General features: G+C 41.1%; 2 protein-coding genes across 2 annotated transcripts; both read right to left on the bottom strand.

Moving 5' to 3' along the window:
• Nucleotides 1-2,510: 2,510 nt before the first annotated feature.
• LOC102720470 (probable beta-D-xylosidase 7) lies at nucleotides 2,511-7,161 on the bottom strand. Its single transcript, XM_040528808.1, has 2 exons — nucleotides 6,414-7,161; nucleotides 2,511-3,949 (listed from the first exon to the last, which is right to left on the bottom strand). Exons 1-2 carry the CDS (start codon nucleotides 7,159-7,161, stop codon nucleotides 2,511-2,513), a joined length of 2,187 nt encoding a protein of 728 aa, XP_040384742.1.
• A 4,244-nt stretch (nucleotides 7,162-11,405) lies between these two features.
• Nucleotides 11,406-18,643, bottom strand: LOC102720751 (probable beta-D-xylosidase 7). The gene is made up of 5 exons (XM_040529079.1): nucleotides 18,191-18,643; nucleotides 14,555-14,839; nucleotides 13,761-13,930; nucleotides 13,129-13,226; nucleotides 11,406-12,989 (listed from the first exon to the last, which is right to left on the bottom strand). The coding sequence occupies exons 1-5, from the start codon at nucleotides 18,614-18,616 to the stop codon at nucleotides 11,623-11,625; spliced, it is 2,346 nt and encodes a 781-aa protein (XP_040385013.1). The 5' UTR covers nucleotides 18,617-18,643; the 3' UTR covers nucleotides 11,406-11,622.
• Nucleotides 18,644-27,307: the final 8,664 nt, after the last annotated feature.

Consider the following 27,307-nt stretch of genomic DNA (forward strand, 5'->3'; position numbering starts at 1 on the left):
CAAATGGTGTTCATCAGTTAATTACTACCAAGCTCATTGGAGAAAGTTGGTCGAACACTACCCTCTTTTTTTTTGGGGGGGGGGGGGGGGAGGGGAGATAGCCCAGAAGATGCAATTTTCTTGTTCGATCGTCTTGCACTGGGCACTGGGTCCGCCCTTTGGGTGAACTTGTTTTCTGAATTAACATGCCTTTTTTTTTATTTCATCGTTGCACAGGTAAAACAAGGATATAAACACAGTGTGTTAGGAGATACCGGAACCGTTAGAATTTCGAGCAGTGTGAGTCATTGAAGAGATCACTAGGCCAAAAATATTGTTGGAAGCAGGTCAAATAGTAGGTCGCGGATCGCTTACTGTTCGGCTACCTAAAAATGGATATCAATGAGCGTAGCCAATACGCCGCCTGCGAAAAACCATTTTCGCAGGTGATGCATGTGGGTTATGTGGACAGAACAAAAACAAATTATCGCAAGCGGCACACAAGAAGAGAGACTAGAGAAAACGTATTTTTTTCAGACAGATTATGCTGCTAACGGCAAAATTTGATGGTACCCATTGTCGATTATGCTTTTTATGTTAGTACCTGGTATCCATTTCATCCTAATAGTCAATTTGTCTATGCTTAAAAAAATAAGAAGCTTTTTATTAACTTCTACAAGACCTTGCTAGTAATACTTAAAACTACCGACCACATGGCGAAGTACAAATCTCGTCACAAATATAGTACAAGCAAACTAAATGAACACATAACTTATTTAAACTTGGTAAACTTAAAGTGCGACAAATTAATTTGCATGATCCATGCATGTCTAGGTTATGCTTGGAGGAGCACCTAGCACCTAGAGCTTCTCGCAAAAATCTTTAGAAGTTAATAGCTCTTTTGATCAAACTTAACTTTTGAGAGTTTAGAGTGGTATAATCGAGAAAATGAATTCAAAGTTAGAAGCTGAGAAAACGGGTTTGTTAGGTATAATATATGAAAAGAGACAAAACTATCATAATTTTACGTGAACATTGTTGTGCAATCATAAAAAAATCAAACCTTTTACACCACTGCACACCTAGGAGCTTGATTAGACAATAAAGAAACTTTTTCAAATAACAAACTAAATACTCTTCACCAGAACTAACAAAACCATCAGGTTGTGTCTTATAAATCTCCTCATCTAAAACTCCACGTAAGAAAGTAGTTTTAACATCAAGTTGCTCTAACTCTAGGTCAAATAAAGTAACAAAAGTAAGCATAGCCCGAATCGAATAGTGACCGTACAACATGAGATAAAACTCATTGAAGTCACACTAAATAGGATTTCCATATTGCATATTCAACTCTAGAAATACCCTCATTTTTCTTATTCTGAAGCTATCATACGGTGAGTTTGAAGTATGGTTCACTGCTCCTATACAAAACTACATATATTCTCGTTGTCCTCAATTTTGTTCGTATTCAGTATAGTCCAAAAGACTATTCACAACAACATGATTTTATCTACATTATATTTTTGGTTATTGGTGATTTTTATGGTACAAGTGAACTCGTCACATGATAGAGATGGTTAGCGAGAAGATCCGAATTACATTATACAATGTACTACGATTATTTTTATTAGTTTTCTAATATAACTTCTAGTCTTTTTCCTTTAGGACTATTAGAGTTTTCTAATAATACTAGCATTTCCTATTAAAACTCTTATATTTCATCTTTATACATCTCTTATAAACTGCACAGGACGAGTGCGACAACCTATTGTAGTTCCATGTGTTATAATCATCTTCTCGTAATGGTTCTTGCCGGTTGACGTCTATGGTTTTTTCCACAAGGTTTTTTTACGTTAAATTTGTGTTCAGTTGTGTGTCTATATATTTTCCTATGAAGTGCTTTTTCCAGAATCTGAGAAATTTGCTTATATCTAGCTGCTTTACAAAATTTTAAGCTCGCAAATATGGGTCTGGCTAGAATAATCACTGACAGAGTAGTGATTGACAACCAAAACAAAAACGAATTTGAACAATCATTTCTCTACTGCAATCATAGGCGGTGTTTAAAATTTCGGACAGAAATTTCGGAAATTTAGGGTTTGTCGGTAGGTCACGATAGCCGGTGTATTTCGGTCAAAAATTTCAGTTGGACTGTTTCAACCTATATATTTTTATTTTTCGATGCACTTAATGAATCCAAATGTTATTTGTCGTTACCATTGATTTAGGGGGTCGATGGATTATTAATTTAAAATTGAATTTTCAGAAAATTCAATCGAATTTTAGTCTAAAATCAAATTTTGTCTGAAAATTCAGTCCGAAATTTAGGCCCCCCGAAATAAATCGCACGCGATACCGATACGTTGAGGCCAAAGGGGGAAATAGAAGAGCTAGGTAGCAAACGACAAAATTATTGTATCACATAGCTAGACAATCTTGACCAGCTTTAGATTAACTACATCAAAGAGAGCTAAATTACTCTTCTGTAATTTGTTTGTTTCTCAAACCGATTAATTCAACTTCAGCTAGCTTCAAATGCCAAAGCTGACCTCCCACTCGTCGTCACCAACCACGAGGAAGTGAGACCCTCTCTCGATCACCTTCTCGCCGTCCTCCCTCACCCAGCTCAACTGCTCGCATGGGCTCACCTCGAACTTGAGCTTGGCCTTCTCGCCTGCCCTGAGATGCTGGCTCTGGAACCCGGTCAGCTGCGTCGCTGGCCGGCCGCCGCTACTGGTTGGCCACCGGAGGTACATCAGCACCGAGTGCTTGCGGTCCATGGTGCCATGGTTCTGCACCTCGACCACGGCTGGAAAGATCAGCTGGCTGCACGTCTCGACACCGATCTCCTTGACCAGGTAGCTCACGCCGTCGTCTCCGGTGCCGGTGGGGCTATCCGTAATGCCGGCGAGTGGGGTCGTGTTCGAGGACATGGAGATGTCGCCGGAGCTGGTGAGCAGGTGGTACGAGAACTTGGAGTAGCTGAGGCCGTAGCCGAACTTGTAGACGGGTTTGCCCTGGTAGAAGCGGTAGCTCCGGCCGGGGTAGCCGGTGGCCGGGTCGGCGCGCATCCGCATGTCCGTCATGGGGATCTTGGTGAACTCCTCCGGGTACCACGTCACCGGCAGCCTCCCGCTCGGGTTGTGGTCGCCGAAGAGGACTCTCGCGATGGCGAAGCCGCCGGCCTGGCCGGGGTACCCGGCCCACAGGATGGTGCCGATCTTGGGGTTGTTCTTGGCGAACGTCACGTCCACCGGGCCGCCGGTGAGGAGGACGAGGATCACCGGTCGCCTCGCCGCGTTCGCCACGGCGGTGATGAGGCTCTGCTGCTCGCCGGGGAGAAGCAGGCTCGTCCTGTCGAGCCCTTCCTGCTCCTGCTTCTGGCTCAGCCCCATGAACAGCACCACGTGGTCCGACGAGCTCGCCAGCGCGGCAGCCTCGCGCGTCGCGGCGAACCCGCACGCCGGCGAGTCGCACCCGGCGAGGAACGTCGCGCGGCCGCCGACGTACCCCCTGATCCCCTGCAGCGGAGTGGTGGTCTCGCACGGCGGGCCGAAGTAGTTGCCGTGGAGAGCGCCGAGGTTATCGGCGTTGGGGCCGATCGCGGCGACAGAGGCGACCGACGACAGGTGGAGTGGGAGGGCGCCGGCGTCGTTCTTGAGCAGGACGATGCCGGCCTGCGCGGCCTCGACGGCGAGGCTCCTGTGCGCCGGCGAGCACACGTCGGCGCCGCCGAGGCGGCCGTAGAGGCCGTAGCTCCTGGGGTCGCCGTCGAAGTGGCCGAGCCGCACGCGGACGGCGAAGAGGTTGATGAGCGCCCTGTCGATGTCCTTCTCGGTGAGCTTCCCCTGCTGGACAGCGCCCACGGCGTGCACCTGTGTGTAGTTTCCGCAGTTCACGTCCATTCCTGAAATTTGCGAAACAGTTTCAGTTAAATTACTGTCTGAAGTCATGGAATTTTGGTTTGCAGCTGTCTGGATCAGTTTTGTTAAAGTGTTAAGAATCGTAAATTTCCACCCATATAAAAGCATCGTAATTGTCCTGAGTACCTGACTCCTGAGCTACTTACAAACAATGTTTAACATTGTCGAAAAACAGAAAAAAATTTGGGGGTGAGAAATAATTAACTTACTTTTTACCACTCATACACGTGGTGATAACAGATTTGTTACCAGACCCACGTACCATAGATATATAAAGACCCACATGTCATACACAGCGAGTGGCAAATTTAGTCAAGGTGGCGTCGACCCCTAAATTTTCGATATTTTGAAAAATTTCAGGAAGAAAACTAAATTCAAACATTTATACTATATTCCACGGAAAATGAATCTTAACAAAATATTGGTGGAGAGAAGAAGAGTTTACAATGGTTCGGTAATATTATCGCCACAGGGCACCGAAATAAATTCGGAACAGTCTTTTTAAAACCTTAAGCAAATTTTGACTATTTTCGAAGAATAAAAGAAAATGATCAAGCGAAATAGTTTCCAGCTGATGGGGTCCAAAGTTCCTGAAATTTCGGATCAAATTAAACTGCAAACACTGAAGAGTGTGGTATTGAAATATAAGCATTTTTTCCAACCTTCAGAAGGTACGATGAGATCTGTTTTATATGAATGTACTAAATTTTACGTTGAAAACAGTAGTACCTCATGGTACCTACTAAAATATACGAAAAATACTTTTTGAAATATTGAACACAACTTGTTCCAAAAGGTAAAAATCTTACAATATCAAACAGAGTGTATCATTTTAGTGATTGTGTTTTTTTTCCAAAAAGTTGCCAACAGTGGATGTTTAAATATAAATAATGTTTACAGAGGAACTGATGGAGGAAATAGAAATTCTAGAATGAACCCTATACAATATGATAAGTATCATACCCGCTCATTCGCCATTCCCCTCTTACTTTGCTGGTGAGGAGATCTTGGAGACTCGATCACCTGATGAACACCTCACAAATAACACGTACTCCTTGTCAACGTATGGAAACCTAGCTTGCTATATATAATTGAACCTTGCACCATCGTCATAAGCATAATGGACAAGGGAACTTTGCATCTAATTAAGAATATGAACCTAGCTCTAGTATCATCAGTCATATATACGCATTTCAATTTAACACTCAATTTGTTCGTGAAATTCAAAAATTCAGTTATAACCTGTGAAAAGTGCTCTTTGTATTAAATTTTGTGTTAGGAAGCGGTCTGTTTATTGATTTGTGATGGTGATGGCAAAAAATAATCTATATATACACCAACTCCCAAGGGTAAATGTGTCAGTTTACATTGAAGTTAACAGTCAACCCACGGTGGATTGGCGTCAGTGATACAAATGGATAGGTAAACTTGAACAAGTGGCATAGAAGGGATAAACCAATTTCGAGTGACATACATGACAGCGTGCCAATTTTGAGTAGTATATAAGAAATTCCCTCAAAATATATAGATGTGAATTTAAGATATCAGTTTGAATGTAAGATATTAGGAAAATGTACAGATTTAACTACAAATCTAACCATGCAAATTTAATGTTAGATTGTCAAAAAAAATGATTGCTGGTCAAAGAAAAAAGGAACAACTCAAGGTGAAAACAACCAATTAGTTATGAATGCAGTAAGTCTGTACAGGCCTGTATTTCCGCACAGTCATCATGGGCGATGGAATTTGGCCCCTACATTTTTGCGGGCCACAAACAGGTGATTATTTGGTTTTTTTCGTGAAAAAATTCGAATAGTATATTTGCAAACGAAAAATAGTTTATAAATAAAACTTTTATATACATATTCTTAGTGATTTAAAAGTCAAGACTATAGAGTAAACTATAGTAAAAAAAGCATAAGCGAAAAGATCTTAGTGAAAATTTTGAACATCAATCTGTGTCAATGCATCCGAACATATTCCAATAGTGCTTCATTCCATTTTTTTTTCATTATCTCCACTCTTCCATTGATTTGGCTGAAACATACTTGCTTTTCTCGGCTCTAATAAGTTTTCCACGTCAAATAAATCTATGTCACGACAACGATAAGTTCGCATGTTTTCGGCATCAAATATTTTAGTTTTTGTACTTAGTAAAGAAAACATGTTGTTTTATTTAGCGGTATATTTTTTAATTATAAGTGTCCTGTTTTATGTTTAGCCGCACTACTTACAATTTTGATGTTTCCATATGCACCCCAATATCCCAGGCAGCTTTAAAAGGGTATATATATACACGTCAATACAGTAGAATGTACTCCTTTTGATTATAACATGTTTTGTCCCTACATAATTTGTCAATGATCAATTAACATTATATGTTTTATATATGTTTAGATTTATTAACATTATATGAAGTGAGGATGATGACAAACTGAGATAATACTAATTAAATTCGTGAAGATATAAATAGGTGAAAAGAAATTAAAAGATGGCTTGATTCCATTCGACACGACGAGAGAGAGGTCACCTTTGAATCGTAGCTGTACCGCGCGACCTTGTTCCAGTAGTCGAGGTCGTACGCCGTGGCGTGCTTGCAGCACGCGGATGCCTGGAGCGTCGTCGTCGCCGTCGCCGTCGCCGCCGGCGATTCCCCCGTCCCCTGCAGGCCCGCCACGAACGCGGCGGCGTACTTGCTCGCCGTGACGGGGTCCTCGCCGGGGGTCTCCTGGCCGCGGCCCCACCGCGGGTCCCGGAAGATGTTCACGTTAGGGGACCAGATGGTCAGCCCGTTGGCCTGCCCGACGTTGTACAGCGCCCTCGCCTCCGCGCCGACGGCCGCCCCGACGCGGCGCCAGAGCTCGCCGTTGGAGGCGGCGGCGGTGAGGATCACCTGCGGGAAGCTGGTGACGGCGCGGACGGTGCCGTTGAAGCGGATGCCCGGGCCCCAGACGGAGAGCCCGTGCAGCCCCTCCGACCACCACTCGTACGCCGGCACGCCGAGGCGCGGGACGCCCGGGGCGCGGTCGCCGAGCTGGGACAACTTCTCAGCCAGCGTCAGCCGGGACACCAGGTCTGCCGCGCGCCGCTCCGCCGGCAGCCGCGCGTCGCAGAACGCGTGCCCGCGCGCCAGCGACGGCGGCGGCGACGACTGTGCCCCGCCGCAGGAGTACGGCGGCTCACCGGCCACGGCCACGCGCGGCCACGCCAGGAGCAGCACGGCCACGGCCATGGCGCCGGCGACGCGAACGGCGGCCATGTCCCTCGGCGAGCTTGAGGATCGATCAGGGGTACGAGTTGATGAGGACCTCGAGGGCGTGTGTACTGCATGGTTAAATGGGCGGCGCTGGCCAATGGCGCGACGCCACGTGTACCGTGAAGCATGCATCTCGTGAGCTGTGAATTTACATGGAGATGTATATGCATTGCATCTAGCCATATAGTTCATTTGTTTTAGTCCATTGTAGGATGTGCCGTTTCCAAATCATTGGAATTAATTGTGTGATAAAAAGGTTCTAAATATGGTTATGGTAGTAGAGCAGTATTAGCTGGACTTCTATCTTCTGCAGTGAATGCAGGAACAATATAGTTGGATGTGTATGCAGCAAATGTTACAGCTGGCCAGGTGCTCGCATCGTTTCGCTTTTTAAGGAATAAGCGAAAACGCGTTTTCGCAAACAAAAAATAATTTACGGGGAAACTTTCATATGCGTGTCTATAGCAACTTAAAAGCAAAATACATAAAACAAACCACGACAAAAAAAACCACAAAATCAAGTCCAAAATTAGGTTCTAAAATTCAAATTTTGGCTTATAATCAGTTGCAACTGCGAAACGAAGGGGCCTGTAGCGTCCATGTGCTAAAAAGACAAACATGGAAAGAAATTAAATTATATTCCCTCCCTCATGGCATGATATTGGCGTTTGTATCAAATTTAGAGTTTGACTAATTAATATAGCAATATTTTCCAACACAGATAAAATATACTATAAATATATATTCAATTGTGAATTTATTAAAATGGAGAGAGTAAAAAAACAAATGGTCTTAACCCATGATCATTAATGGTGTATCTATAGTTGACCACTAACAGTACTATCAATAAACACAACATCTTTAGGAGCCATTACATTTATCTAAAAATGGTTCAAGATTAGAAAGTAATCCTTCACCAAAATATACGTTAAACAATTCATAATCTCGAACAACTAGATAGCTAGGCCCTCTCCTCCCCCCGAGAGCTCTCTCGCACGCATAAATAGATCACGCGGAGCTGGCTTTTCAACATTGTCCTCAATTCACCTCATTCGTGTCCACACAACCATCACTAACTCCTCAACCAAGGGGTTTATATCCTGAAGATAGTACAAGTAACACCACAGCCTCTCCCCATTACTCTCATCTGCAAATTTTCATGGCACCGCGCGCATACAGATCCAATAACGACAACTTAGGAGTGCTATATATTGCCTTCTCATGGCTTGGGTCTAACTTCTGATTTATAGTCAAGTCCATGATACAAATAGCCATAAGGCTCAAGGCCCGATGGCTGAGCCATTTAGCCCAACCCAGCCACAACATATGACAAGACTTGTGTTAGACCCAAGCCAACATAACCTGACTGTTGGGTCCCATGCCGATGCCTTGGCACAATACAGTCTAATGAGCAGGAAACAAAAGTAGTTGAGAGATCAAAAATAGACTTAATTTAGTCATGTAAGGCATGACCCAAAGAGAAGAGAGAAGCAAAATATACTTATTCCAACCATATAAGACAAACTAAAGAGATAATTGATGAAAAATAGACTTGTCGACGATCTCAATTGGCAGTAATACTACGGGATGACTAATGGGGTACAAAGATTAATGGTATGCAGTAAACAAGGGGTTACCTAAGTTCAGACTCTCAATATATGAGACAATCCCCTACTTTTGCCTGGTTGGTTGTATTTTAGTGTAAAATAGATCAACAAAGAACTCGCCGATCTAATATGACGTGCTCTCTTGGGGACCTTTGCCCCCCTTATATACCGACGGACAGATACAAACCTAATTTGATAATACTAAGACTTATCTAGTAATGTAGGCATACAATCCAAATATTACCAAACTCCTAACCTAGCCACTAAAAGATTATATTGTCCTTCCTTGTTCAGTACACCTTTTCTATACGGATACGTTTAGGTTGATGATACCCCACACCTAGGCTGGGCCGACACGGCCTAAGTGTTATTGGGTTGTGCCTAGACCGTTGGTATGGCCAGTGAGCAAGCACGGCCATGCCCAGCATGTAGGTTGGGTGGTGCTAGTCCGTCTGATCTCGAGCCTGAACCCGGTCATGCCCAGGCCGTGCAGGGCGGGGCGGCCCATTTGCCATCTATAGGCCATCGCAATAATCAAGATAATCATGACGATTATCGTGGTAAATGAAACCCTGAACATATATTGTGCGGTGATATTAGTATGGGTTCGTGTATCGCTATCAGTTCTTGAACCAACAAAGCAATGATATATTTTGAGAAAAACTATATGTACAATATCTGCTGTCGTGGATTTTTCTGGATGTCCAACACTGATCAAAATTGACCTATATTCAACCTTTTTAATCAGCACAAAATTTATCTTCTTATTGCCTATTCGATTTTGACTTTACAAGTTTGTTTAATGTTGAGTAAATTTCAACATATATTTAAGAATGTGCATAGTTAGGAAGCTACAGATATAAGGCTGTATATCAACATATTATAGATTTAGTGAGAAAGATTAAAAAAAACCGAATAGAGTTTAGAGTTTAGATTCACATCACTGTTGTTTTTAAGTCGCGAAAAAGTTGTACAACCTTATCATTTCACTTCTGCTTATGTTTATAAACCAGAATTTGAATTTTTAACCTTACATTGTAAGTTGAATTGAGGGTTTTGTATCAAGTTTATTTTCCAACCATTGATTTTTTAGATGGTTTAGCATATATATATATACAAAAGTTTTATTCAAAAATTATTTTGTATTCATAAATATGTATTTTGGCTTGACCCCCATAGTTTTGGGATAAAATAAGCATTAAATCTGTTGAATAATGCTAAAAATTTCAACCAAATCTCCAAAGTAAAACATGTCCAAATTAAATATGTAGTTTACATAGTTATCAAATTATAAGTAGTTTGGATAAATTTATGATTTAATCTTCTAGTTCATTTAAGAAAATTTTCCTGGTTGATAAAACTAAAACGGAAGAAAGTAAAATAATTGCTTCCTCACCGATTTGCTCCACCCACATTGCCAGATGTAGCAGTATCGTGCCAAGTGGGCCGAACCTAATGTCGTGGATTTGTAGTGGGGTTACATAAGGAAAAAATCTATTTAACTCTCTCAAATATACATGTTCATGTGATTCTAATTCCTTTACTATAACACCAGATATAACGATGACTCCAATTATTAAAATACGTCTAACATGACTCCCAACTTCAAGGTGGTATTAGATGACGTGGTAGTCCACTCATCGTAAAAAATAAAATATAGAGTAGGGCCCACGTGTCATCTTTCTTTATCCTTTTCATGTCCCTCGCCATACTTTCTCCCCCCATGGCGACGGTGCTGCATCAGGGCAACAGTAGGCTGCTGTACGGTGGCACACACACGCATCAGCAACTAGTTTATGGAGGAGACCGGTGGCATTGGCGACCTAGACTGAGGGTATGTACAACGGTTGTCTTTAAGCCGTCTGTATGTTACGAAATTTTAAAAAAAACCTGCCCCATCTAACGGACGACCACAACGTCTCTTCGCGAAGAGACAGCAGGGATGTGTGCTCCAATGACAAACCGACACTGCTAGCACTGCTGTACGTCGCATCTCGTATATTCACTAGCGCTATTGATTACTTTAATTTATATGTCAAAGGATAAATTAAATGTTTTGCAGACAAGTCATTGTACAAGCTGTCTATTTAGCTATCTGTGTGTGTCAAATAGATAACAACATCTACGCTTTGCTGTTGTACTTGCCGTGATGCCTCCTTTCCTACGGAACTTGGAACTCCATGAGGTGGCACTTGTGCGAGCATGGCACTAGTCTAGACCTCGAACGAGGCAGGTTTCCAGATCAATGAGCTCACCGCAGAAATACATGCGGGAAGGAGCTCAAGCTTCGCGTACTAGAGCATCGTCGAATCGTAGATCCTGCCACCTTGCAACCAAATCGGCAGCAAAGACATGAGAGGGAGAGCAATGTAAGTGCCACATCAGCACAGATAAAACAAGTCGATGATGTACCATGTCAACCAAAAAAAAAAAAATCTCCCTCGAAACAGCGCTTGAATACACGGAGGATGGATCTCGACATTCCCGGTTTTGCGGTGGAGGAATACGCGTAACATCTGACTTTCCCGGTCACTAGATCGTACCGCGTGGTTCTTCTTTGAGTCCACAGCCCACAGTAGCAAAGCAGATGCATGTCAAGGAAAAAAAAAACAGAGCGGGCCAAAACTGAAACAATCTCTCCTCTCTTCTAATTTCCAGAAATAAATTAATTATTATTCCTCCGTAGCCGACATTATTACACCTTAATTTAATCCTAAAACATATGCCCCCGATTTCTTGAGAGGCAAACCCAACACAAATTACACCATAAATTAAATTAACTACGCGACAAACAATAAAATCACAATAATAATAATCTCCATAAAAAAATCATATTCGAAATAATAATGTGTTCTCCTCATGCGTCGAAGCTGATCTCCCAGTGGTCGCCGCCGGCGTCCTCCTCGCCGCCGACCATGAGGAAATGCGACCCTCGGTCGATCACCTTCTTCCCGTCCACCCTCGCCCTGCTCAGGTGCTCGCATGGGTCGACCTCCATCGCCACGCGCGCCTTCTCCCCGGCCTTCACGTGCTGGCTGCGAAACCCGACCAGCTGCCTCGCCGCGCGGCTCTCCCCCGTCGTCGCATTCGGCCACCGGACGAACACGAGCACCGAGTGCTTGCCGTCCATGGGGCCCTGGTTCTCCACCTCCACGGCCACCGGGAACTTTAGCTGCTCGCACCCCTCGGCGCCGATCTCCTCCACGTGGTAGCTCTCCCCGCCGTCGCCTGCTGGCCTCGGGGCTACGCCGGCGAGGAGGTTGCGGCCGGGGCGGTCTGTGACGAGACGGCGGGTGAATTTGGAGTAGCTGAGGCCGTAGCCGAACTTGTAGACGGGGTTGCCCTGGTAGAAGCGGTAGCTCCGGCCGGGGTAGCCGGTGGCCGGGTCGGCGCGCATCCGCATGTCCGTCATGGGGATCTTGGTGAACTCCTCCGGGTACCACGTCACCGGCAGCCTCCCGCTCGGGTTGTGGTCGCCGAAGAGGACTCTGGCGATGGCGAGCCCGCCGGCCTGGCCGGGGTACCCGGCCCACAGGATGGCGCCGATCTTGGGGTTGTTCTTGGCGAACGTCACGTCCACCGGGCCGCCGGTGAGGAGGACGAGGATGACCGGCCGCCTCGCCGCGTTCGCCACGGCGGTGATGAGGCTCTGCTGCTTGCCAGGGAGGAGCAGGCTCGTCCTGTCGAGGCCCTCCTTCTCCTGGTCCTGGCTGAGCCCCATGACGAGGACCACGCGGTCCGACGAGCTCGCCAGCGCGGCCGCCTGGCCGGTCGCGGCGAACCCGCACGCCGGCGAGTCGCACCCCGCGATGAACCTCGCGCCGGCGACGTACCTCCGGATCCCCTGCAGCGGCGTGGTGGTCTCGCACGGCGGGCCGAAGTAGTTGCCGTTGAGCGCGGCGGGGTCGTCGGCGTTGGGCCCGATCACCGCCACTGCGCCGCTCCGGCCGAGCGGGAGCGCGGCGGCGTCGTTCTTGAGCAGGACGATGCCGTCCTGCGCCGCCTCGAGGGCGAGGTCCCGGTGCGCCTGCGTGCACACGTCGGCGGCGCCGAGGTGGCCGTACGCGGCGCTGCCCCTGGGGTCGCCGTCGAAGTGGCCGAGGCGCATGCGCACGGCGAAGAGGTTGGTGAGCGCCCTGTCGACGTCCTTCTCCGACATCTTCCCCTGCCGCAGCGCCGCCATGCCGTGCTCCTGCGTGTACGTCCCGCAGTTCAAGTCCAAACCTGCACCGTACCACCCAAAACTCTCAGAAATTCAGAATTCATCTTCCTGTCAATTCAACTCATGTTGGCTTTTTTCTCAAATTTTGATCAAATTTCGTGCAAGTTTGGGCAGAGGAATTTTGGGGTAATTTGTACTGACCGGCCTTGATGGCAACCGCAACGGTGTCCTCTGGCGTTGGCGCGTAACGCTGCGCGTCACGCATGATGGCGACTGCGTCGCAGTCTGAAGAAACGTACCTGCATGCGTGTTTGGGCAGTAATTCAGCAAAAAAATCATGGTACCGATCGATCTTAGGTGGAGGTGGTAATAACATTGTCATCGAATTGCCATTTTCAATATCGGTCAAAATGGTGAAAATCGTGCCTATTTACATATGTGTTATGTTTTCAGAAAATTCCTTTAAACCAAATATCCCGTAAATGGAAAATTTGTTTTGTTAAGGTTGCCCCATATGTTGTCTCTCTGCCCCCTTTTTGCACCTTTATATGTTTCTTTTACTTTGAAACATAAATTGTATATTTGAAGTTGAATTCAATTATTTATGAAATAAAAATTTTAAAATGCAATAAAATAATACATAAGAAACTTTGGTACCCATAATTCTAATATAATCTATTTAAACATGAAAAACATTAGATTGTGGATACAAAATAATTATACCACATGGTTCAAATTCAAATATGAATAAGATAATATACTCTATAGTTATGCTTTTATTTCACATTCAAATTTGACACCTCAATAGAATTTGAGATAGAAAGAAATGTTACCCATCTAGGCCCCAGTCTCCCCTGACGGTCTTGGAGAGGAGGTCAGAGTTGGCGCAGGCAGGGACGCCATTGATGCCGGTGTAGGCACACATGATGCAGGTCGCCTTCCCATCCACCACACAGCTCTTGAACGGCGGGTTAAACGTGTCCGCTAGATCTTGTGCTGTCACCTGCATTTTTATCATAAATCCCAATTGTTTCAGAGAAAACACTTGCTGCTGATCATTATAAAAGCCATTGTCCATGATATATATATTTCTCGTTGCTCCATTTTACCTGGTATTAAGATTTAATCCGGTCTCTATAAATGTGATAATTTCTCTGGGATGCCTCTCTAATTAATTGGTTTTGTGGTTTTAATGCCGCGTTACGCTACCACTGTGAATCTACTCTAATGGAATACATTTTAGAAAATTGTAATTATTTTGTTAAAGTTACTACTTTACTAGTATATATTTAGATTGACATTTCATATAACTACTATAATAACAAATGATTTTATTATAGAACCATCACTTTGTCCCCTTTTGTGTGTATGTCCAATGAGGGTAGCTTACACCAGCTTTGCGTGTAGGCCACATGGATTCAAAACTTTTTGAGCAAATAAAGTTGCAGACAAAATCATACGCTACTACTGTAGTTTCCTAAAATAACCCAATTTTACTTATTATATCTTCATGTGAAACGTAATATATTTATGTATTTCTTTACAAAATAGAAGCAATAACAGATACATGTGTAGCAGTGGCATGCTTGGCTTGACAAAAAAAAAAAAACATCGACAGATCTCTCACCCTTGCGTTGAAGTTGTAGCGGGCGACGCCGTTCCAGTCCTCGAGGTCGTAGGCGGTGGCGTGCTTGCAGCAGGCGGAGGTCTGCAGCGCCGTCGCCGGCGAGCTCCCCTGCAGGCCCCGGACGAAGGCGACGGCGTACTTGCTCGCCGTGGTGGGGTCCTCGCCGGGGGTCTCCTGGCCGCGGCCCCACCGTGGGTCCCTGAAGATGTTGACGTTGGGGGACCAGATGGTCAGCCCCTCCGCCTGCCCCAGGTTGTACAGCGCCCTCGCCTCCGTGCCGATGGCCTACACGTGTGAAAATGTCAAAACACCGTATTTACAAACTAAAAATGTTTGCAAATAAATTTTTATATACGTCTTCTTCGTGACCTTGCGGCTGAAGCTAAAAAATAAAGTACAAAACCCTCCAAAATCTGCTTTAAATTTAAGGCTGAAAATTCAAAATTTTAATTTATAAAAATAGAGCTAAGAGCAGCTACCTATAAATATATTTTAAGAAAATAAGATGGGAGATAGAACAGCAGTGAGCTACACATTTATAGCTAGCTGTAGGACAACTTAAAGACATAGTGTATGGATGATGGATGGGACAGTGTAATATATGTATCGTAGATATAGCTATTTTATGAATTGGCTATTGAATTAACTATAGATAAGTTTAAGCTGTTAGTTGACTATACTATTGACTTGGTCTAACAATCATTATCAACTGCATTGTCGGTAGTGATCAGCTAGCTAGAGATTCTCTCAGCCTTTTACTTTCATCGGCTAGCTAGCTATAGCCTACAGAAAGGTTAATCCTCTGAACTTTTTGTTCGTTTTTTCAAGGTTAGTTAGTGACTACTGTATTAGCAGTAAAGAGAATCATATCACTCACTAGCTAGGTGCCGGCCGGGTAGCATTACCAACTGATAGGACATGCTTCGATTGCACGCTCGATCGTTTGGTGGCTAAGTACTACTCTCTCTAACTAACCCCATGATCAAAGTGTCACTCAAAGCCATGCAGCATGCATGATATATATGCACATGGGAGCTAATGAATGAGCTAAGATATATATGTAGGGTCGTCAGAGCTCTCTTGCGATCTGCACCAAGTCAAGTAGTGTACCGTACCTAACCTAACCCATTCGTGATCGATTGATATGATCCTCCATGGCGGCCACAGCAATTAAGCACTAGTGTTTACTGTCGTAACGAACGACAGGGACAGCGACGTCGTCTGGTCGATCGATCGATCGTCCATTAGATATGCATGTACTGCTCATGTACGTACGATCACTCTTGACTATCCAGCAAGAGGCTAACAACTTCCATGATTACTTGAGAAATTAAGCAAGCTGATCATTTCATTGGTTGATATGATGCCAAAGACAAGATCTACATGTATATGAACCCTGTCCGCCGCCGGCTCATCAAGTTTGCATAGATTCACTGTTAGCTGTCACTCTGTCAGATTAAGCAACTACTACTAATTAATAGCCGCTTCAATTAATTAGTTGATGAACCAATTAAAAGTTGGCCAAATTAAGCACAGGCCGGAGAGTACGTAGTTAACTAATTAACGAAGTAAGCACTCTATGTACAGTATACTGTACTATTAGCTCGATCGGTAGTTGGGCACAAAAAAAAGGTTAAGCTAGCTAGCTAGCCGGCCGGCCGTCCTGACCTAACTCTCTACTCCTGAAATAGCCTTTGCAGCATGCAGTTAACGCCTCAGGTTTTTCAGTCTGTTGCTACCTCTGAAATAGCTATGAGCTTTTGCATTTTGTTTTTCAAGTCTGTTGCTACCTCTGAAATAGCTATATAGCTTTTGCGTTATGCAACAACCATCAGACAATCTGCTAGCTGTTGCTGGCCTACCTATTGGATTATTGCTGTTATGGCATGCATCTAGTACGTTCAGAGGTCAGAATTAACTGAACAATCAAGCATATATGTGTGCTTGTGTGCTTTTGTATGCACCTGCTGATGTCGTGTTCACTGTTTATACTGGCCTTCCTATGTATGCAGGGGAGGTCCTGATTCTTATGCCGTCCTAATAGTCCTGGCTTTTTTGCAGCTTGATTGCAAACAGTGTGTGTACGTTGCTGGAAAGGACAATGTAAATATTGTCTACTTCTATACGTTATAGTTTGTGCTCACTACCAACACATTAAATTTATTGTGTTCATCACCTGTATTTTAGACTTAATGACTTAGCTTGGAAAAATGTCATTTATATTTATTTTTATATATAGTACGTACATTCTGAACTAAATTAACTTCATAGATATGTTTGCATAAATGTCCCACTTAAGTATGCATCTAGATAAATCTCCCTGAAACCAGATAATCTAAAATACAAGCCTACACCTAATTTCCAATATAAAAATATGTCTTTCCCACCAAATAGGAGTATGTATATGTCGCTATTATGTACAAACCCCACAGATGCCCCTCTTATTTGTCTCTTCTGGCCATCAGATACGAGATAAATGGCCAGGCGTGCATGCATGCAAACCATCTTTTATCTTGCTATTTTATTTAAAAAGAAAGAAAGCTAGTTTGCTTACCACCCTTTATATATTTTTATTTGGAAATATGTATATATATATATATGTATGTATTTATGCAATTGTATTTATTTGTTTCTTTATTTGGAATTGTACTCCTTTTGTCGGAGGTACGATTGCATGCTGCAGAAATTAAATTATATATATATATATATATCGAATAAATTTCAGGGGAAATTTCACGTCAACCTCGCCTGGTGGCCGGTACTCAAATGAATAAAAAAACTTTCTGTTGCACGTCCTACCTGCATGTATGCAGTGTTATCAATGTCCAGGGTGTATAGTAATTTAGACATGTATATTTTTAGCAACTTTAGTACCGTGCACTGCTAAAATAAATAATTGGCAAGCAATAATAGAAGGGCGCGCGGGCCCTACCACACAGCATGCATACTCAACTTTCCTATATATCTCATCCATATATATGTGTTACACATCAGTATATATGCATCCATATAAGTATTTTTGCAAGAAATTTCGATTCTAGCTGTAAAGTGTACGCACGTACGTTCGTATACAGGGAGTGTCAAAGACGTTAGGTGCTACAGTACATTGTACCTTACGCAGAAGCATGGTAGGCCCATAACCCTTAGCCACTACTCCTACTCTCTCCGTTACATATTATAAGAACGATTTTACGGTCCTTAAGAAGACTCTAAAATTTTGGTATCTTATAATACGTAAGGTATAAGAGATATCTATACTAAAATTTTAGTATCTCTCGGTATCTACTCAAGATCATGTAAAATTGCTCATATTATAATATTTTCTAGGTTTGTCTAGATATATCTATGTATCAACATATATGTTCATTACCACATATATAAATATAGATAAGGCCAAAACGTTCTATAATGTGAAACAGAGAGAATACTATCGAAACCTGGCTTTGATACCGTTTTTTGGTTTTAAAAAGGGAGACGTTGGCTCAACCAAGCGAAAACATCACTACACCATAAAAGCTCAATTTTAAGTTAGTGTAACTACCTCTTAATTTCTCGTACATATGTACGAGTATAAATATGTTGGCGACGAAGTACGTGCGTATAGATAGATATACAGAGGCGAGTATATGTACGTACCTGGCCGATGCGGAACCAGAGGGCGTCGTCGAAGGCGGCGGCGGTGAGGAGCACCTGCGGGAAGCTGGTGATGCCCCGGACGGTGCCGTTGAAGTGCATGCCGTGGCCCCAGTAGGAGAGCCCGTGGAGCCCCTCCGACCACCACTTGTACGCCGGCACCCCCAGCCTCGCCACGCCGCCGGCCTCGTCGCCCAGCTGCGCCACCTTCTCCGCCGCCGTCAGCCGCGACACCAGGTCCGCCGCGCGCCGCGCCGCCGGCAGCCGCGCGTCGCAGAACGGCGCCCCCGCCGACGGCGACTGCGGCCCGCACGAGTACGGCGGCTGCCCTCCCTCCGCCGCCCGCAGGAGCAGTAATAGCAATGCGGCGGCCATGAGCGCCGCCGTCGTCGTCGTCACCGGAGGCAGCGGAATGCCGGCGGCCGCCATGGCGAGGAGAGCTTAGCCTAAGCTAGCTCGACGTGGATGGAATGGAAGGAAGTGATACGCCTTGGAGACGAAGCGTGTGTGCTTAAATAGGAAAACGTAGCCAATGGAGTCACGCCACGTGTCACTTTCCATTTGATGCTAGATATGTCTGTCATATTTATAAATTCCCATCCATATTTATATATACGACGCTTTCTTTTATTTATTTGGAAAGCATAATTTATCTTGTTGCCACTTGTTTTTGATGCAAATAAGATATATTTTCAAATATTCACGCTATATTGTTAAACGAGACGAATGATCAGCCGTAAAATTATATCACACATTTCAAACATGGTTTGTTTGCAAGCATCGTAAGCTAATATGGAGCTCACCTGCACAGATATGAATATCTCCTTTTTCTGGCTCTGTGGATTAATTAGAATATCTTGATGGGCTTCTAAATAAGAATGAATTGATTGATAGGATAAGCATGCCAGTGAATGCCTTGTGCGCTCTTTTTTCTTTTTTGTTAAATCAATCAAGTCGCCTAACAATTTGGGCATGCATGCTTAAGCACCTTTAATTATACACTAATTGCAATAAATCTTCCGACATTTAAAGTGTCCAGCTGATCGTTAATTAAGAGTTGGACTGGCTACTAACCATATAGATCAATCGATCATATATATATGTGGTGCATAATTAGAGCACATTATGGAAAAGGTTTCAACTTTTCAAAAGGCCGGGTTTCCAAGATAAGAGCAAGCATATATATGTACAGTGTGCTCATGCATGGCTAAATCCAAATTGAACCAGGCATTAATTTTGTTCAATACGATAACCGCAGCATTAATTCAAATTAATAGTGCCTTATTTCGCAGGAGGTGAAAGCATCGCATGACCACCTCTATTAATAATAAATGTCGTCGGTTTTTCCCCTAAAGATTATTATAAGAGATGAAGACCAGGGCAAATTCATGACGCAACTATGTTAGATGCATACGGCTAGAGATAACAGAGTCCAATAGAAACTCTAGAGATAAAAGATAAAACCCTAGAGCGATATGATAAAATATTTATCTTATACTCCAAGTTACTATCTCTATGTACGCTATAAATAGACCTGTGAGGATTAGTGCAATACAACAGATCATATGATTTCTCCCTCATCCAATATTTCTACAAACTAAGCTCTCATTAAAACTAGTACACATATATGTATAGAACTAACAAATATCCATGATTTGCAATGGAAATATATTACAAAATGTTAAAGGATTTTTTATTAACTATACTAATACACTTGTTTGAATCAAAATAGACTATTCCATAATATTACGAAATACCATGTGCTAATTTGCAGAAGAACCATAGAAAATGGTGGGGTGGTAGATTCACTATGACCACCATAAGAGACATTCAATGTAGTATAGATACGGTATGGAAAATTCTCGGCGCTATTGATACCATTTTCCAACTATTTCTGATAGTTTTCATTCCTAATTGTACTTGTATAATATAATGATACCAAAATATTAAATTATTAAATAGAATTATGTTAAATGGAAGTTATATACACCAAGGATTCTAACACCAAACCACCGGTTTGACTAGGAGTTAACGATAAGCATTGACGGTTATACTTTAAACAACACTAAAGCGGAAATATTTAATTACATAATTTCAGCAAATTAGTTTTGGTAACAAATCAAATTAATGATGTAATTTTTCTGCTAAATAGTTTGACCATTTAGAAAATATTAAATAGGTCGCTTGAGTGCTTGACGACTCAAAATTAAAACAGGTGTGCAGTAGCAAAACTGAAAAAAAAAAGAGAAAACAACATTTATTGGTCTACGGACAATGAGTTTGTTTTCACTTTTCAGGAGCTATAGGCCCTCCTTATGACGTGTTTTATTTGCTAAACCACATGCTAAAGCTTTGCAGTACACAAGGCCACGCTCGTTATCCTATTATTTTCGCCAAGATTGATTATTATTTTTTAAGAAATGAATTAGACAAAATGTAGCATATACTTAAAAGAAGATACAAACAATATTAAAAAATATGATACATCTGACTATCGATAAGTCCAATTAATATATGATAAGAAAGCTAAAACCAAAAGAACCATACATATAAACATAAACCAAAGGACCCTCTTCTCTCATCTGCATCCATCTATCCTCTCTTCTCCCTCTCTTCTCTCTTAGACCGACAGACACCTCACCCATGGCAATGGCATGCATGGCTATCTGGCTTCTACATGATAAGTAGGCCATGAGCAGACACTATCCACATGAGCATCGCCTAACAACAGTAATGAACTCTTTTTTAGATCGTATCGATCAATGCATTTCCTTAAATATGTATTGAATATAACATATTTATGACTGTTTGCACAACCTATCAAGTCGATCAGAATGTATTTCTCGTGGAGCAAAAGTTTCCATTATATGTCTTACATATAATGCATGTTAGATGCCAGCTAGAGAATTGGAGAGGCTACTCTTAGTGGACTAGGAAAATGCTCCAGAAGTTTGTTCCCAGATATTTATTATTTTCGCAACATATTTATCTCTATATCTATGATGACATTGACAATCATAAACCATCCATTGTTCGCGCAGATATTCATTTTCTCCTTATTTGTTCCTATATGCAATTGTTTGGATATGGCCTCGTTACGTTCCAAATGCAGCCCATAAGAGGATCGTTTTCTTTAACGAACTTGATGTACGTGTACGACACCAGAATTCACATGCCAGAGCAGCCCCACCCTTCTCGTGAAAAATGTTTTTAATCATGTCAGGTGTGTACTCACAGTGTTTATGATTAAAGATTCTAATTTAACTATAGGAAAGATTAACAAACTCATCTTTTCAGCTATACTTATGCCTAACTATAAGCCAAATTTTGAATTATAAAACTTAAATTTAGATTTAGAATTGATTTTGAGTTTTTCGCTGCAGTCTATTTTCAACATTTGCTTTTATAAAATTTAGGGAAAAAAACTCCAAAATATCATATTATAAAGATAAGGTTGTACCATAAAAATTTTGGCAAAAGCATAAATTCTGATACTTCAAAATATCTTATCCAAATCTTGAAAGTTTTTGTACTAAAGATATTTTTATCATTTGTAGAAAATGATACAATACTACCGGAGGCTAACGTTGAGCATAAGCTCAGTAGCAAAAGTCAATAAGCGTAACAAAGTCCTTGGCAAAACATAAACATATGATAAACTCAGTGACATATAATGCATTATCGCCTAATTAAGTTAATAATTCATACACAACCAAAGGTATGTGTGTGTCGATCGATCGATCGGTTGGTCAATACGTCCAAAATTAAGTGAGCACCGGCCCGGCCGCAAATCAAAGAGAGGATCAAGAGTAGTATATATCATGCATCGATGTCTCCAAAACCAAATCGTACTAACTAGCGTGTGTACGTACGTTGATGTGTAATGCACATACATACATACCACCTACCAAGCGTACGTGTCGATCGATCGAACGGCCTTACAGTACGGTACAGTAGCCGCGTACGTACGTGCTACTGCATTGCATCAGGTAGATATATAGACGCATAATGCACGTGAACATGCCAAGGCGCGGCAGCAGCTACAATAGATAGACACTGCGCTGATTAAATTATGTGCAATGCTTCGGTACATATTACCTGTAGTATAATACCGCCAGTAGAACTAATCTTGTTCATTGATTTAAAATGATATTTTTGTACTTTGATTAATATTTGATTTGTATTTATTATTCTTTTATCACATTATGCACGGATCAAAAAAAGCTCAGCAAGACCCACTTACTATCACGGTAAAAAGACGATATTGCCCTCTTAGAATTTTACTACACCTAAAATTGTTGGTAGTATAATTTAATCATAACCGTCCAACAAAATTAGATCAGCGGTCTGGATTAAATTATACTACAAGTAATATACACCGGAGTCGGCCACTTAAATTTAAATAAATCCAAAACATATATATTGTGACTTGAAATGGATGTTCCAATAAGTATATATGATCCAGCTGGACATACGCGTCTACATACGTCAGTGTACATGTACCTACTTATATATATATACGTATATATATGTATATATATACATATATATATGTATATATATATACATATATATATGTATATATATATACATATATATATATATATATTACGTACATATACACTGACCTACGTAGACGCGTATGCCCAGCTCGATCATATATACGTATTGGAACATCCATTTCAGGTCACAATATATATGTTTTGGATTTATTTAAATTCACATACGATTTCCATGGATATCAGTAAATCTGAAAAACATATACATGCATTACATTGGTTCATACATAAATGAAGTGAAGCGGTCGGTGAGGCGGTGCATGGAGGATGCATGGCCGAGCGAGTATAGATTGTACGTGACGATGATCGATCCATGGATTCATGGGTGCAGCGTGTTGTTAGGGCAGCTTTTTGTTCACAACAATGAAGCCAAAGTCTGTCACGTACGCTAATTTATTTTTTCTCTCTAATTTACTAGCACCATCTGACAGGAATTACGAGAAATAAAGAAGTTCATTTCACTGATTCACCCCTCCCCTCTCTCCTTGTAGGCCGGGAGACTATGAGCAAACAAATAATTTTCTAACTCTTAGCTTGGGTGTTAAATCTCGCACCGGTGTCAAAACATTTCTAACTTAGCACCACCCCTCAGGGATGGAGCTATAGTGTATTCATCGGGGTCAGCTGGCCCGATGATCTCCGACGAAATCCATTGTTATACTGTTTAGGCAGCTAAGATTATACTAAAAAATAAACAAGATTAGTGTATTCTGACTCCAGTGACCCCGATGAACTAATTTTCTAGCTTCATCCCTAACACCTCTCTAACATATTACACCTCAGATAGTTCTCTGTCCTATTGGCACCTTTTAGAACTAACGCCGGAGCTGCCCTGATTAACCGACGGAAGCAAGCGCAGGGTTTGGTTGGTCGTCAAATCACATCTCGTAACCACCGCTTCCAGTATCAATCAGGCAGGCATTGAGGCCATGCATATCTCATCCACTCTATCTAGCTAGCTGCTTATCACACGCTGTACGTACGGCTGGGAATGCATTCTGCAGGCCGACACGCATGCACACACATCTCAGTCACACTCTTAGAGCAGTGCAATAGCCTGGCCAGCTATAAACATATTTTAAAAAAAATAAAAGAGAAGCGTATTGAACTAATAATTAATAATTTATAGTCAGCTACAGCACGGCCTTTAAGACGTAGCGTGAGTATGATATATAGGATCATATATTAATGTTTTATAGATAACTATTGTATGAATTGACTATTAAATTGACTACAGATGAATTAGAGCTAGCAGTTGGTTATACTGCTTGCTCTTACTACACTGCCTCACACTTACGCTGCATGTCTTAATTACCTGCATTAATTTGTTATCCTCCTTTCTTTTTATCAGTAACACTCTTACTAATTAAACACACTAATCCTATCGAATCTACATATTTACTAAAACCACACCGTCTGGACACCAAGTAGCACCTTATCCTGATCAAGGTGTTTATCCAACGATACATGTTTCCTCTCCATCCAAAAAATTGATTCATATAATTAATACTCACTAATTGGCTAGGGAGGAGATGGAAAAGCGCCCTAATATTTTGCCGGAAAAGTAGGGGGGTCGAGCTAGGACCATGCATCGAATTTGTGAGTGCGATGTATACTTTCAGTTGGTAGCTGGGTAGCTATCCATGCATGCAAGCCCCCCATTTGGACCTGTTCCTTTCGACTGACAGGAATGATGGTTTCCAGAGATTTCACAGCACAAAACCAGCATCACGTACAAAAGGCAGGTATCGCCAGACAGGAAGAGTAAGATTGCAGCATACAAATGTATTACTCCCTCCATATGCAAATATAAGACGAATGAACCACCCAACGTCTTAAAAAAAAAGTTGAGAGGGAGTATATTATATCCGTCGCAAAACAGAAGACAGTATTTTTTTTTGGCTTTTCTATGTAAAAAAGACAAGTAATGTATTTGCAGACGGGAATAAAACTTATATATACATCTTTATAGTGATTTAAAAACTAAGACTGAAAAATAAATTAGGATAAAAAAACATCAAAATGTAATGTTGGAATTCAAATTTTAGAGCATAAGCAAAAGCCAAATAATAGAGGTGTGTAAGCAATTATAGGTAGTTTAACCGTGGGCACGCGAGGTTGAGAATACATTCATAGTGTCTTAAATGAATGAGGTTGAGCGGCTAGATGGGAATGAAATAAGATAAATTTTGCATCTGAAATGAGTGATGGAACAAATATAACTACAAATATTATTAAAAAAATACTTATATGTTGATAAAAAAATTTTAAAAATTTGTATTTTAAAATAGAGGGCGTATTTATATATGTAAAAGTACACGCTGAGTGAGATAGAAAAGTAGAGTTGAGAGGCCTGAGACCAGCTTAACTAACAATGGCAGGTGGCATTCCGACAAACGGCGCCGTCACATCATCATCCAATTACCTGTCGACGTCGTCATCACACCACACAGTTGTTTTGTATCTCTATCCGATTCAATAAGACGCTTTAATCATTTTCGATGCGATGCGATTAAATCTGTTAATTTTGATTTGTGTATATCCATAGGACATCATTGTAGGATCGCAACTGTTTAGAATTATATATCGTGGATATACAAAAATGGTATAGTTAACTTAATTTGTGCTAACACAGAGCTTATTCTCTACAACGCAAAACTTAATTTTATTTAACTTCTTTAGATTTATGAACACATTATATAAGTAGTTAGGATAATTTTACTATTCTACCCGGAGTTGACATATTGTTCTAGCAAAAAACTTCAAAGATCCTCTATCCGTCCCTAAATGTTTGACGCTGTTGAATTTTTTATACATGTTTAACTATTTGTCTTATTTAAATTTTTTTTGTCAAATATGTAAAACTATATATACATAAATGCATATTTAATAATAAATAAAATAATATATAAATAATTAATAATTATGTAAATTTTTTGAATAAGACAAATAGTCAAACATATATAAAAAAGTCAACGACATCAAACATTTAGGAACAGATATAGTACTAACTTTTTATGTAGAAATTTTTACAACCTACCTGTATTTTTCAAAGACTATAAAATTGGTCATGTAATTAAATTGAATCTAATTAATTCTCAAATTTTCCAAAGTAATTTAATTTACTCAATTACGCAATAAGACACATAGACACAAATACTATTGCACACACGTAACACATTTTGTGGTATTTATAGATGTGAAGATTTCTAAATCCTGCTGGATTGAGTCATCCATCCATAACTCTACCACCACGTCGTTCATGACCATCAATTTCAAAATATTTTCTTTTTTAAATGGGAAATATATATTGATTTAAAGGTTTATTAACTAATTTGTTTTCCTTGTCTAGCTTATTAATTTGGTCCACTAAAATTGGATTTAGATAGACCAAATGATAGGGCTGAGTGGCAATAATGATTGAGCACTCGCCTAACAACCGATGCTTTGGTATGAAAAAAGGAAGAAGCGTGCTGCATGCTTCTGCCGCTACAGGCTAGTTTGCTTTACCTGTGCGCATATATTTTGCTTCGTCAAAACGCATTCGGTGCTTAATTTATTTATATAACCACAAATAAAGTAATTAACTTTGGAAAAAAAATGTGCGGTGATATATAGTTATACATAGCTAAATAGCATTACCTTCTAAATTTTCTCTCGCAAATCCATCCCAGGTTAATTAATTGCTTGTGTACAGACTGGAACATTTCTAGATTGATGAAGATATATATTACACATTAGTGGTTCCAAAAAAAACATTTTTAAACCTAGGGCATTCTTTCGTTTGAAAAAAAACTACATTTGTTTTTAATAATGCCAGGTTTTTCATTTTTCTGCTTTCAGAAATTTTGAGTTTAATAGACACCCCCAAAATTTGTGGATTTCCCCATCGGCTTTCGAATATTGTTTGCTTGATTAGTGATAGAGTAATTAATTGGTTAATGGATGATTCTTGAGACAAAAGCGACTGAAACAATCGAGATTAGCCTGGATGATTGGGTGGATAACTATGTGCTAGTTTAGGATGTAACTACCGCATCTCATCGTTCGTGTGTTCTTTAGTTTTCCTTTTTTAACAAGTTACTACCTTATCTCTAAATATTAGATGCCTCGTCTCTAAATATTTAACGTTGTTGACTTTTTGATACAAGTTTGACCATTTATTTTATTCAAATTCTTTTGTAAAATGTGTAAAATTATATATATGCATAAAAATATATTTAACAATAAATGGAATAATATAAAAATAATTAATAATTATGTAAATTTTTGAATAAGACGAATAGTCAAACGTTAAACATTTAGGACGGAGGGAGCAGTTAGTAGTGTCATGGTAAAGAATTAGTAAAATGAGACAACTTTAACATGTATGATTAATTTAGTACATGTCTCCGGCCGGAGTGGAGATATATACTTGATTCATTCCATTAGGTAATAGGCGGCTAGGAAATTAAATTAATGTATCAAAATTTTTCACCAACCAGATGGAAAATAGGAAATTTTCCCTCATGGAAATCACTGTGGAATCATGATCTGGCTCTAACCACCAGTGCGCTTGAAA

The sequence above is a fragment of the Oryza brachyantha genome, chromosome 11 (assembly GCF_000231095.2).
Source record: "Oryza brachyantha chromosome 11, ObraRS2, whole genome shotgun sequence".
Lineage (NCBI taxonomy): Eukaryota > Viridiplantae > Streptophyta > Magnoliopsida > Poales > Poaceae > Oryza > Oryza brachyantha.